At 33.4% G+C, this 14,747-nt stretch overlaps 1 protein-coding gene and 1 pseudogene across 1 annotated transcript; both read left to right on the top strand.

The window, feature by feature from the left end:
- The first annotated feature begins 6,030 nt into the window (after positions 1–6,030).
- On the top strand, positions 6,031–7,884 carry LOC146888836 (uncharacterized; annotated as a pseudogene).
- Positions 7,885–9,034: 1,150 nt separating this feature from the next.
- LOC146888835 (uncharacterized) lies at positions 9,035–10,071 on the top strand. Its single transcript, XM_085666455.1, has 4 exons — positions 9,035–9,265; positions 9,346–9,450; positions 9,535–9,847; positions 9,935–10,071. Exons 1-4 carry the CDS (start codon positions 9,152–9,154, stop codon positions 10,069–10,071), a joined length of 669 nt encoding a protein of 222 aa, XP_085522581.1. The 5' UTR covers positions 9,035–9,151.
- The last annotated feature ends 4,676 nt before the right edge of the window (positions 10,072–14,747 follow it).

Genomic DNA, 14,747 nt, shown 5'->3' with positions numbered 1-14,747 from the left:
GCACTTAGGGACCCAACAAATGTGGAATGTGTGTATCTAGAGTATTTTTGAGTGACTTTAGATTTGAGATTAGATAATAACTCATCATTTTGTTTGCATTTACTATTTTGTGTCATTACATTATCTTTGCTTGAGGACAAGCAAAAGTCTAAGCTTGGAAGAATTTGATGAGCAGATAATATATAGGTATATTCATGCATTAGTTTAGGGCATTTTTATTCATTTATGCATTATTGGACTAATTTCATCATGCATTATCTAGTTTTGGATCATACATTTGGATTGGTGTATTGTTTGTGTAAATAAGTTTGAAGGGAGTAAGTTAGACACAAAACAGCATGTTTCACAAGTGATTGGTGGAGTCTTCCATGACTTGTGGATTTGGCTTCAAAAATGTGAATTTCAAAACAGCTTGTTCCATAAGTGCCTAGTGGATTTTTCCACGACCTGTGGTTTTTGCTTCAAATTGGAGGTTACAACAAAGCTTGTTCCACAAGTGTCTGATGGGTCTTTCCACGACTTATGGAGTTTGCTTTAGAAGATCATGCGCAAAATATTGTGTTCCACAGGTGGCTTGTGGAGTTTTCCACAACCTGTGGATTTTCCAACGAGAAATCTAAAGATTACGTAGACTGACAAAGATTTAAAAGGAAAAGAAAATATAAAGAAGAGAGATGGGGGGAAACAGTTGGAGGAGAGAGAAAATCACCACAGCAAAGGAGAGAACTTGAAAAAGATAAAATGGGAGAGTTCATGGAAAAAAGTCATTTCTTTTTCTTCCTATATTTTTCATCAATCGTTGGTCTATCGTATTTAGTTTTTCCTTCTCATTATGCAGAACTAATTTCCTTTTTGTTAGAGGATTGATGTAAGATTTTAGATTATAGGTTCTACTATTTACATTTGATATTTTGTTAATGTTCTTCATCTCAGTGCTCTATTTGTGCTTCTATCGTTTAATTTATGAGCAAGTTCACAATTGGGAAATTGGGGATTGTTTGCGATTATAAACAAGACAGACCTAGGTTAGGTTATGTTACAATTGGGAAATTGCGCATATCTATTTAGTTTGCAATAGAGAGATTATTAATTTTTCATGATTTTTTTTGAATTTTTGTAAACTGGCCTAACACTACAAGAAATTTGTTAATTATCTACTGATTATTACATACGGATTATAATCCGTAGGTAATTTGAGATCTATCTACCAATTTACCTACCGATATTTTCAGCAGATAATATTTTACTTACCTACGCTTTTTTTCGTATGTATCTATGTAATATTTTGGGGTTCTAGATCCGTATGTAAGATCTGTACATAACTTTGGCACGTTTAAGCGGGAAAGTGTTTCGAAGGATATTTCCGTATGTAATAATATTTATATCAGCAGGTAAATATTTTATTTTTTACCTACTGATATTACCTACTGATCAACATAAATGAAATCTTAAATGATAAATCAATATTAATTAACATTTTTTCTATCTGCACACAGACTTCGTAGCCCTAAGTTCCTTTCTTCGACCCTTTTTCCCCAAATGTTTTGCGAGCCTTGAGCTGAAGATCGTGTACCCTAAGCTGAAGATCGTGTGGTCAGAGCTGAGGATTTTTCGTGCCCCTTCAAATATTTCACACACAGGTCGAACTCGCACAAGCTTAAATCGAAATTCTTCATTGCTAAACACTGAAGTTTGCTCGCGCATCCCGAACCTGTGTGCCTTGAATCAAGGATTTCTCGCTCGCCATCAAAGATTTGTTGTTTGCCTCATACATTTCTCGCGTAACAGAAGTCATCGATTAAATTGGAGCTGAATCGAAGAAGAGGATCTCGGTTCTTTATCGCGGTTGAACTTGGGTGAGAGAGGTCATTGATTATTGTGTTTTAAAGTTTATTTTTGTGTTAAACTTTTATCTTTGATTGGTTGAAGGGAATCGCATGCCCTAGCCCCAAGTCGTCCTTGAATTTGGAGTCCAAGTCAAAGCTTAGTTGTTCATCATAAGTGAACCCGGTGAGGATAGTGATAAGTTGTTGTGTTTTAAAGTTGATGTGAACAATCGAGTTTTTGTGAGCAAAGTAATCTCGTTGAAAAATTGTATTTACTAAAAATTTAACTTTTTCATTATCTTGCAGAGAAGAAATAATTTTAACCAAGGAGAAGGAGGGTGAGTGGAAGATCACTAAAGGCTCAAAGAGAAGATAGCATTAAAAGAGCAGTATGTGGTAAAGATAGTCTTGTAATCGATGTAGCCAATCACATAGTGGCATAGGGCTTTTGTTGCTCTAGTTTGTTTACTGTACTGTTCTAATCATGGTAAACAGAATTATTTGAAGAATCTTTTGTCTTGGTTTAGGTTACTACAGAGAGGCTTGCAACATTATTCAGCAGTTGTGGACAAGTAAGTTATGAGCCTTGTTCATAGCTTGATTAGTCTTTGTTATTAGTTTATAATTAGATCAAAATATTACATTGCAGAATTTAAACTTTCTTTGAAGTTCTTGTTGTGATTGTCATTTGTCCCCATTATCTTTTCTATGATAATCACATAGCTTTATTATCATTTATAGTAAACTTTGTGCCTAGGTTGCTAGAATTACCATTCCCTACCATTATGCAATATTCTGAGCATGACTAACACGTCTTTGTTCTGCTAATTTCTTTCTGGAAATTTTAGTTGTCTACTTTTCACCTAATTGGTTGCATTATACCTCTTTGTGGGACATGAAACCTGTTGGTTGAATAAACTTTTCACTCCATTTTATACATGATTTTTGCTGTCATTTTTTTCCCGGTCAGCTATTCAAAACACTTATTTCCCTTTCTCTTGTTTCACTTTACGGTTACACTCATTCTTGAGTACAATTATCTTGGTTAGTTTTGAGGCTTTGGTTGTTGTTATGCTATATTTTTTCTATTTAAACACATTAAATTAGTTTGGACCTGATATAAAAGACCACAAAACTGATATGAAGTTTTTATCTTTTAAAAAATGTCATTGGCTTGTTTTGGAAATATTTCATCAACCAAATTGTTATATAGAAATATATTTTTTTTGGAGAAATAATCTTTTATTAATGTTACATATATACAATCACTGAAAATATGAAATCCTTAACAAAAATGAAGTTGTTAATCTATTTATCTGAAGGAATCTTAATTTAATCACTTTCATTGACCTTCTAAGTCTGACCATGATTCCTTTTGAGTTTGTGTTCATATATTTATCTTTAGTCAAATAAAGAATTATAGCACACAAATTTCAGTGTTATTGAAATAGGTAGAGGTGGGGTGGAGAAAGCATTAGTCGTTGATGAAGTCTAATGATTTTGTTGATCCATGGCAGAGTACTTATCCATGTCTCCCTCCTTTGAAGAGTGACCCATTATATTTTGTTGCCCTATTCTTTGCACTATCCATCTCTTGAAATTGATGTATTTTCTGGGAATCCTCTGCTTCTCCAGTAGGCCAAAACAGTTTTTAGCTGTCCTAATATGTTTTCTATAAGCTATTTAACCTCTGCTGAGTTTTTTTCTTCTTGACCCAGACACATTTCAAGCTAACCATGATAGATTATGTTTGACCCCACCCTTGGTTGCTAACTAGACACATTTCACCATCCAATTGGTTAGAAAGATTCAGAGTGTTACTCACCTCTTGACCTAATTAGTAGTGTTTAGTAAGTTTATCAGAATAATTATAATTTTCGCCCATCTAGGATATGTATAGATGGATATTGGAGTTAAAACTATTAATTCATTATTTATTTTTCTCAAATATGTGCAGGTTTATCAAGCTAAAGTGAAGAATTTTTTTGAATCAGCTTGTGGTGAGGTTAGACCATAACATAATTGGTTCATGCTATATATGTTGGAACTTATTTATGTTAGAATAGTTGATTAACTTTGGCATTTTATTTACAAGTTACGCACCTGGGCTTTTAGGGGACCAGGTGCATTTCACTCCAATTGCTTATGTAGAATTTGCAATGGTAAGTCTAGACTATACCACATGCAGTGCCTGCTCAGCGCTGCATTTTTATAGTTTATGATATAAATAATTGCATCACAAACAACTAAACTAATTAAATCCATGTTGACTATTTTAGAATATTTTAGAATCCTGCTCAGCACAAATTCTCTGCATGGTATTTATTTTCATCACTGTTGAAATAAGCACAAGCAGCTTGATTGATTTGATAACTTTGTAATGTTGTAATTTATTTCTTTTTCCATCACCCTTTATCACTGAAAGTATTATTTTGTAATTAATTAAAGCACATGTGGTTTAAAGGTTTATATATACTTGAACTATATTTTTGATAACTTTGTAACATTGTGATTTGTTTTTATTTTTCATCACCTTTTATCACTGAAAGTATTATTTTATAATTAATTAAAGCACATGTCGTTTAAAGGTTTATATACGTGAACTATATTTTGATAACTTTGTAATGTTGTGATTTGTTTCTTTTTTCCATCACCCTTTATCACTTAAAGTATTATTTTGTAATTAATTAAAGCACATGTGGCTTAAAGGTTTATATACTTGAACTATATTATAAAGGGAGGTTAGTTTTATCATCTAATTTAGTGTTAGTTTTGTCAGTGGAGTTAGTACTAAGCATCCTCTGCCACAAGTTTTCTGCAGCCTTTACTTATTAAGAATGCAATTAGGATGCCGATTGGTCCTTCTTTTTCTTTTGACTTTCATGAATTAATAACTAAGTGGTAGTTCCAACAGTCTAGCACTACATTTTGTCTTAGTAGATGATTAGGCACTTGAAGTCGTGGCTTAATAAATCTTAACCGTTAGGATAACCGTTAAGAGAGGGATGCCCATTTCCTAATACCAAGTGCTTCATTTCTTAGTTTAAAAGAACTTGAGACAGTTCTTAGTGAAAATGAGTCTATTCACCACCTAAATCAAAGTAAAAACCTTGTAGTTTTTTAAGATTCAAGGTTGTAACTATATAATTTTGTCGTATAATTATGAATTTTGTATAAAAATATCTCAGCAATTTTTGGTTGGCCATTGACAGTCTTACTTTATGTAACCTTGTCAGACCGAAGTCTACAATAATAGTATTTTTGTGATACTCTTTTTTGTTGTGGAATATATTAAAAGTAATTTCCATCAACTTCTTTGACCTAATTTTTTTTTTATTTACTGATTAAACAGGGTTACTTAACCCAACGAGTATTGCTAGATTGTGTGCTTTGTCTCCAAATTTCGGTTATTTAAAATTGGAGCTAGTGCTTCTGTTGTTCTTGCTGGAACTGTACTTGGTTGGATATGTTACTATAATTAGAATATTTGGAGGTATATATTTCTTTATGTGATCAAATTTATTGTATATGTGTGTATGTACTTGACTAGTAGCCCCATATGTTAGTATTGTATATGTGATTGGATATTTGTTATGTATCTCTGTACTATATACGTATGTTAGTATTGCTGCATGATATCAAACTATGGGAACTTTAACTCTTAGGTGTTAGTACTACACTTTAATTCCTATTAAATCTTTATAATTGGATCTGTTAATTTAAAATGTTATAACTAATGTTATTAATCTTTTATATTTTTCTTATGCTTCAAGTTAGTAAAACTACCACAAATAAATACAAGAAAATGAACTAAAAATAGTGAACAATGTGTTTATCAAAAAATTGTTCATGTAGTGAACCAATTTTTACAGCAAAACTGGACAACAATAGTCTGAATCAGTTTTGATAGCAATGATTGTTATCCCCTCTCTCAGACTTCAGAAAAAATGAAAAAAAAAAACTGAATTTCTAGCAACTATTTTGAGATGTAATAGTCTTTTTTTATTTTGTACAGACTAAGCCTTATTAAGCCTATTAGTATGTAGCCTTATAGTAGGGCATATGTTCCTATAGGACATTTGCAATTGTAACTGTCAAATAATGATAAGAAGTTACTTGTTCAATTGGTGAGTGTTTGCCTCTTGTATGTTATAGAGCAAGGTCTTAAAAATTGGCTGATTTTTCGTTGGTGTATAAACAGAACATGGATCAATTTCCATCAAATCGTGGATGGATGTATGATAGGTGTCATATAGGAAGAGGTGCTTTGAAAGAGTCTTTTGTATTGGGAGTTGAAGAGTTCATTTCCAAAGCTTGCCAATAAGACTGTTATCACAATGATGGGGGAGTTCGATGTCCATGTAGTAAGTGCAACTGTACAAGGATTTTGGAGGAAAGAATTGTGAAGGTTCACCTCTACAAACATGGTTTCAAGCCTAATTATTGGGTTTGGGAGGATCATGGTGAACAAATGGTAGAAGGTGATTTGGATAATGTTAATACTTGCATGGGTTTGGGAAGGGATGGTGGACACTATTATTCACAAAATGACCAATTTACGTCAATGAAAGACATGGTGCCTGATGCTCTTGGGCAACAAGATTCATTCCAACCAGCAACTTCAATTAACATGGAAGAAGCTCCAAATGAAGAAACTCAAAGATTTTATAATCTTTTGTTGGATGCAAATATGCCATTGTATGAAGGGGCATCAGACTCCAAATTATCAATATGTGTTAGGCTATTAGCTTGCAAGTCTAATTGGAATGTTCCTGACCAATGTTTAGAGTTTATTTCCAAAATGCTTTTGGATGTCACACCCATCAAGACGAGTTTGCCTAAAAGTTACTATGATGCTAAAAGGTTAGTGTCGAAGTTGGGATTAAATGCTAAGAGGATTGATTGTTGTGTGGATAGATGCATGCTCTTCTATGATAATGAATACGGCAAGAATGATGGTGCATTGCTTGAATGAAAATTTTGTCATAAGCCAAGATATCAACACCAAAACACAAGAGCAAGTAACAAAAAACAAGTTCCTGTAAAGGTAATGTTCTATTTGCCAATTATTCCAAGGTTACAAAGAATGTATGCATCAACACAAACTGCCGGAGAAATGACATGGCAGTATGAGAATAGAAGCAGAAATGGTGTTTTGCGCCATCCATGTGATGGCGAGGCATGGAAGCACTTTGATAGAGTATATCCCGACTTTTCCATTGAGGCACGCAATGCGCGACTAGGTTTATGCTCTGATGGTTTTAACCCATATGTGCAAGCATCAAATACACCATATTCATGTTGGCCAATCATAGTGGCCCCATACAATCTTCCTCCAGAAATGTGCATGTCCAAACCTTACATGTTTTTAACTTGTCTCATACCAGGGCCATTCAATCCAAAGGATGGTATTGATGTTTTCTTAAAGCCTTTGATAGATGACTTAAAGAAGTTGTGGACTGGTGTCTTAACATACGATATTTCAAGGAAACAAAACTTTATGATGAGAGTCATGTTAATGTGGACAACTAATGATTTTCCTGCTTATGGTATGTTTTCTGGTTGGGGAACTCATGGCAAATTGGCATGCCCACATTGTATGGAACATACAAAGGCTTTTAGATTATATCATGGTGGGAAGAATTCTTGGTTTGGGTCCGACCGTAAGTTCTTACCGAATGATCATGCATTTAGGAGAAACAAAAAGGCCTTCAAGAAAGGGGAAGTTGATATGGACCCACCACCTAAGCTGACACCTACAGAAGTTTGGAATAGAGTGAAGAATTATCCTAAAGTAACCGAAACCGGTGTTCAAAGAATACATGGCTATGGGGAGTGGCATAATTAGACCAAAAGAAGCATATTTTGGGATCTGCCGGATTGGAAAGATAATTTGTTAAGACATAATCTTGATGTTATGCATATTGAAAAAAATTTCTTTGACAACATCTTTAACACCGTGATGAATTTCTTTTGGTATGTAGGTTTTATCCATCAAAAGTTGCATCAAAGGCCATCACATCCACCATTAAGCAACAATTTGATGAGCCATGGTTAACATGGGGAGCAATCCCTAAGAGAGAAAGAGCTATTTTCATCCAATGATTTAAGGTGTTCATTAAAGTTAGTTTACAAAATTTATGCATTTGGTGTCATGTGTTTCAACTTTTGATGTTGCAATGTTGTAATATGTTTTAGGTTTTGTTGTTGCATTCTGCATGTTGAAGGAGTCCTTTACTTTGACTTGTTTTCATTTTATGATGCTTGAATATGAGATGATGTGTGAATCCCATTTCATTTTGTTGGTTGTTTGTTGTGATGACATTAGAATCAGCCCATTCTTTAGTGTCAGTTCCTTTTATATTGGATATGTAAAAGGATTTGTTGTTGCTGATATGTAAAAAGTACTATTGGATACATTCATATAGTTATTGAAGGTTGATCCATTCTGAGTTTATTATAATATCAAATGTGTAAATAATTATTTGTTGCCAGTGATAAAACAAAGGACTCAAAGTGGTAGTTATGTGTGTATCACATTTTGACATAATCCTATGACCCTAAATTTCTTCCTATCATACTTCTATTAATTTCAAAAAAAAAATTTAAGACTATGTTTGACAATTAATTGGCTATGGGTAACAACTGTTTTTTATTACCTCAAAATTAAAGATCTTAGTTTCCAATTTTATATCTCATCTAAGTTAGGCAAATTACTTAACTATTTATGTGATTGTTTGTGGCTGTTATGTGACACTATTAGGCTCTAGACCTTGATCATTTAAATAGAAACTTTATCTCTTATTGTTCTAAGTAATCATATGAATTATTCTTAAGCTGCTTGTATATATATTCTTCTCTTCTAACCCTTTAAACTAAAATATACTTGCATTAAGATAGGTATCGTTGGAGAATTTTAGTTTGGATTTTTTTCCCCAGTGGTTCATATGTGTATGTAAGTAACATTTGTGTTCTTTAATTCCAATAACATCTTATTAAAACTATTGCGAGCGTGACAAATTTTATCACTCATAAAAGCCTTTATAATCTCATAGTCTCATTATTCCTCCATGTAGACAACATGTCATAATCTATCATACTCATCTTGTTTTATTTTTTCTGCTCATTGTTATGTTTAAGGTAATCATTATGCTTCATAGAGAACTATGTCATGGAGGGCTGAAGATGAGGATAGAATTATGAAAAATTTTCACTCTAGAACATCTCATAGACTCTTAGAGATGTTTAAAGAAGTTAGAAAAGAAGGTAACAAACCTGATTGGCTTGGAACTTCTGTTTGGAACGGTTTGCTGGAAAAGTAGAACATGCCCACATATCGAGAAAAATGTGATACAGCTAAGAAAAATCGTGCATTAGAAAAAGGTGGAACATTACACATAGGGGGATCTATCAGTGTGCATGACCATGCCATTCGTTTGGTACGACATATTTAATATACTTTCATACTTATTTATGATATATCACTCATTGCTTACTTTATAATTTATTCTGTTTGCAGAAAGAAACGCTTGGTCGTGAAGTTCATGTTGATGAAATCTTTCAACAAAAACACGTACGAAAGAGTACCGGTGATTTTGTTGACGAAAGATCTAGACGGACACATGTTAGTTTTTTCCAAGTTTTTTTACAGGTTTACACATCAATTATTTATGTAATATTTTAATACATACATGTCTTGTTTTAACAGGAAGATTTTCAAAGTAGATTTTCCGCAACATTATCGGAGACTGGTTCTGTTGGTGTCTCACAATGCACCCCTTTAGACCCTGTTGAGGAGGAGAGATTGAGGAACAGGTGTTGGTTAGAGGCAGCAGGTGGAAGATACAAAGGACGAGTATATGGAGTTGGACATGTGGACTCTCGAGATGATTGTATTCAGAGTCTCTTAAAGCAAACACAGGCGTGTTCTAGTCAGCAAGTTCCTTTGGAAGAGATTAATGAACTTCGACAGCGACTAGGAACTACCGAGGATCGAATGTCAAAGAAAATTCGTGAAATGAGTACTCAATTTCAAAACCAAATGCAAACCCAATTCTAGACGTTCCAAAATTTACTTGGTACATTCATGCAGTATGTCCCACCTCTAGTAGCAGTTGCTGCACAGAATATTCTTCAGCCACCAAACACTCAACAACAACAAAATCAAGAGCAGGAGGACAATCCAAAAATGCAACAAGATGAAGAAGGCCAAATTAATCCATCTCATCCTTATACTGATTATTAGTCTTAGGGAAAACATTATGTTATATTAGGAACCTTTATATTAGTATGCTTGGATGTTTCTGTAAGGTTTGGATTATGCTTGGATAAAACATTGTGTGTGTAAGGTTTGGAATGTGTGTTATTTCTGAGTTATGTTATTTGTGTGTTAGTACTATAATTCCTCTACATAATGTGTTGGTACAATATTATTTTGAATTGTATCAGAAAATATATCCAAGATAAATAGCAGGACAGACAAACCAAAACGATATTTTTTAAAAAGGGCAGTTACCTTCGGATATATCGATAGGTAATTACTGAGGGATATATCGGTAGGTAATTACATATGGATATATCGGTCCTACGGATATATCGGTAGGTAATTACCTACGACATTACCTACAGATTTATCGGTAGGTAATTACCTACGGATATATCAGTAGGTAATTATCTACCGATATATCGGTAGGTAAGTACCTACGGCATTACCTACGGATTTATCGGTAGGTTATTACCTATGGATCTAGATTTCCGTAGGTAAGCATTAGTTACGCCTATATTACATACGGATTTTTGTCGGTAGGTAATCCGTAGGTAAATTTATTTTATCTACGGATTTGGATGGTAGGTAATATCATTTTTTCTTGTAGTGTAAGGAATTGGGGGTTCGAATTCATTGAATAGATTTTACCTACTAAGGGATTCAGGGTAAAACAACTCTCAGTAAACTCAAGTGGATGATTACATTGCTTGCATCGATTGAAAATGAGTAGAATTTTATAGGAAAAAGTACAGAATCAATCCTCTAACAGTTCTTCTATTGATTAAAGTTTTTATTATAAATTTTATGCTTGCAATTTTATTGATTTGAATTTGCTCAAAATTACGTAAATTAGAAATCTAGTATTCAACAAATCAATTCTAAAGGACTATATTTTATTACTATGTAAACAATTGGTTCATTTGCCAAACGTTTATCAAAATTTTGTATTCAATTTTTACATTAAAAATAATGGTAAAAGTTATGTTTTTTCAGTTGTAAAAATTATTATTGTTCTTAAACATCATTGATGATTATTGTTATGATTAATTTCAAATAATACTATGAAAAATAACAAGCACAATATATGTGCTTAAAGTAACACAAAATGTGAAGCCCCTCGTTTTCTTCCAACAACAAGGTTATTCCTTGTTTCCTCATAATCAATCTTCCAAGAGTATTTCACCCCTTCACTTCTACTAGGAAGGCATGACACAAAAACATAAAAAGAATTCCCTACGTTGTTCGAAGACCCTTCAAAAGCATCCAAATTGGTCACATCTGAGAAACACACATTAGCCTCTTTTAATTGATTCAATGTCTAATCCATGTAGACACCACCCTAAATTTCGCTCCTCTCTATAGACACATGGTTCTGATGTTGAACCTTCTCTTCACCAACTTCCTCATAACATACATTCCAATGTACTAGTTGAACCCACCACCATGTCGCCGAACCACTGCAAATGGACTCCACTACAACCTCTCCAAGCACTTCAACACTTCTTGCAACACAAACAACCAATTTTTAGAATTAAAAACCATTGGAATCGATTCCAGGCACAAGAAAACCCATTCCCGCACACAACATGCTATCTGGAATCATTTCCAACAAACCTAAAATTGATTCCTTCGCCTTCAATAACACATAGAATCGGTTCCAAAAAAACATATAATAGATTCCCTAATGCTAAAACATCCATGGTGGCCTTCATCTAGTCCATTCTAGGTTACCCTCAACCTCCATTCATTGCCATGTCATTGCACAACCCAATCCTCCCTTTTTGGGTTCTTCACCATGAGCCATGAAGAGCTCTCACACTATCCCTCCAAGCAAAGGCAACTTGGTAATGTGTTGCACCAAGTGATGTTAAAGCGAGGTTAGTTTTGTAAAATAAGATCTTTCACCATAAATCTCCTTACATGAAGTAGGATGGGATAAGGGACTGATCCCGCTAATTTGTGCTTGCCCTCCCCTCGAAATCTGTCTAAAGAAAGACCATGAATCATGGCAAATTCACGCCTTCATTTTCTTTGAATAGTTAATAAACACAAAATAACACAATATTATACAGGTTTCCTTGCCTCTTTGTGGTAAACATGTGTGTACCATCGTGCTTATTTATAATATATTATCTTTATCAAAGACAAACATTCACATATAATTGACTTATACTTGATAGATTGTGATTCAACCCATTAACTAATAAGACAATACTAGTATACAAATAGGATTTGAGGTTTACCTGACTAGTTCCTATGATTCTGCATGTTGGTCTCCTCTAAATATGACTTTCCTTCTTTCTTCAGCTGAAGGTCTAGGAATATAAACTTTTCTCTTGTCATGAGTCATGAGCACCCACTGTCCAAATGCCATGACAAGTGTTTCTTTCATTAGGTTGAATATATCTCTTCATCATCAGAGTCGTTTGATGTGTCACTACTCATGTTTATCATGAAGCCAATGTGTGCTTCTTCACCCTTTGATTCAGAAGAGTCCATGTCCTTTAGTGTTGCCGTGAGAATTTTGTTCTTCTTATCCTTGTCCTTGCTTGTTAAGTTAGTAAACTTTAATTTGTAGTGACTTGGTTTCTTACATTCATAGCATACTACCTTTTCCTTGTCTTTACTTTTAATTCTTCTACTTTTATCATTGCCAATCTTTTTTAGATTTCTCCAAAATTTCTTTGTTATGAGTTTAATTCATCGTCTCTTTTGGAGTCTAACTCATTTGAGTCGTTCTCTTATGTCTCCACAACCCTAAATGATCACCTTTTCTTGCCTTTCCTCTTGGTTCTAAGAGTAAGTGTTAACACTCCATTTTTGGTTATTTTTCCTTTCTAAAACTTTTATTTTAGTTTAAATAAATATTACTTTGTTTTGAATTAACTAGTTTTTGTTAATTGCCTAGAGAAATTTAGCTTTCATAAAATTGTGATAAATAGGTTAGTTTTAATAGAGTTTTAATGCATTTAGTTTTGTTCTTTTAAAGACTTCCTTTTTAATAAAATTAGTATTCTAGGAAAACCCTTTATCCTTGTTGAATTGTTTTCTAACCCTTGGTTCATTTTTTTTCTTAATTATAAGGATGCCCTTGGTCAATCAAAGATAGGATGGTCAAAATGCAAAGCTTCACTAATTTTGCATGTGCATATGCATCTTCTAGTTGTCATATTTGTGCATTCATGCATCCATGACCCACTATTATGCCAAAATTTGTTTTGATGTTTCCATCTAGGTCATGCATTTCCTCATTTAGTTCCACCATCATTTATAGCTTCTATCATTTATCTTAGCCATATTTACCTTACATTTGGACGAGAGCTTATGTGATTGAGCTGCTGTTAGGAACCTAAATTTGTCTAGAGATTTTATTCTTACATATGGTGGCATGAGCAAAATTTGAATTATGTTCTATATTAGCTTTATTTCATGCTCTGAAACATGTTATGGTTATGCTGGAATAGTTTATTTCATATTTTCACTGCATATGATTTTATTTGAGCTCATTTTGTGTAAGCCATGGTTTGATATGAATTAATGTAGAGATTATGATGTTGTCCTATATTCTACATCATGACAGGTTCTGCACATGCGCATAAATTAGCACTCATTTAGGATTTTGTATACCATATATGCATTCATTTATATTACTGATGCAATTTATCATTTTTCTACTACCATATGAATTCTCTATTATCATCGATTAAATATTGCTTCGAATTGGGTTCATGTATATTTTCATTTAGCATTGCACTCATTACATTGGGAACTAGCTACATCTGTCATTGCACATTTTTGGTTCTTCATTCATGTATTTTACTGTTACATGTTAGAATAATTTTGCTCATGAATTCTGCATCCAGCTGCATCATACTACTCATCTAGGTTCACTTTCATTCCCTTTTAGATTCAATCCATCATCCCATTAAGATCCATGCATCATGCATTGTGCATTGCGTTCATTCTTATCATGGCATATTTTCATTCATGCATTTAATTTAGTTTTTAAATTCTACAATTTTCTATAGTTTTATTTATTTTCCCCTTTTTATTGTTATTTTCTTTTTAGCAAGATGAAATTGTACAAGCTAGCTTATCACACACCATTTTCTTGGATCCGATCCTAGGTCATCTTCCCTACTAGATTAGGGTGATAATTTAGGTTTTGTTGGCTTTAACACGACTGAAAAATATGAGTTAAAAGTTAGATTTATACATTTTGACTTATCCTCGTCACCTTATAGAATATCCTCATGAACAATAAGAATTCATTCAAGTTCTTCCAAAGACATTTTCTAAAGGTCTTTGGAAGCCCTCAGGGTTATATCTTGAGCTCTCCACTTTGGTGGCAGAGTGCACAAAATTTTATCATTCATATCATAGTTATCATATACTTTTCCAAGGGTTCTCATACTATTAAGTAGAGTTTGAAAGCGTGCAATCATAGATTGTAATGACTCATTTTCATCCATAGTAAAATTTTCATATTGATGCCCTAAATGGTAAGTTTACTCCTTTTTACCTCTTTGGATCTGTAAGACCCGTAAAACTTAATTAATTAAATAATTAATTAATTAATAAATGTGGGTAGGGAGAGCCTTTATGGTAATTAATTCTAACTTGTATGATGTAGAAAAGTACTAGCTCAAGTTGTT

The sequence above is a fragment of the Vigna unguiculata genome, chromosome 1 (genome assembly GCF_037176805.1).
Source record: "Vigna unguiculata cultivar grain cowpea cultivar isolate G323 ecotype 2 chromosome 1, ASM3717680v1, whole genome shotgun sequence".
Taxonomy (NCBI): Eukaryota; Viridiplantae; Streptophyta; class Magnoliopsida; order Fabales; family Fabaceae; genus Vigna; species Vigna unguiculata.
This window is presented reverse-complemented; position numbering and strand designations above follow the sequence as displayed.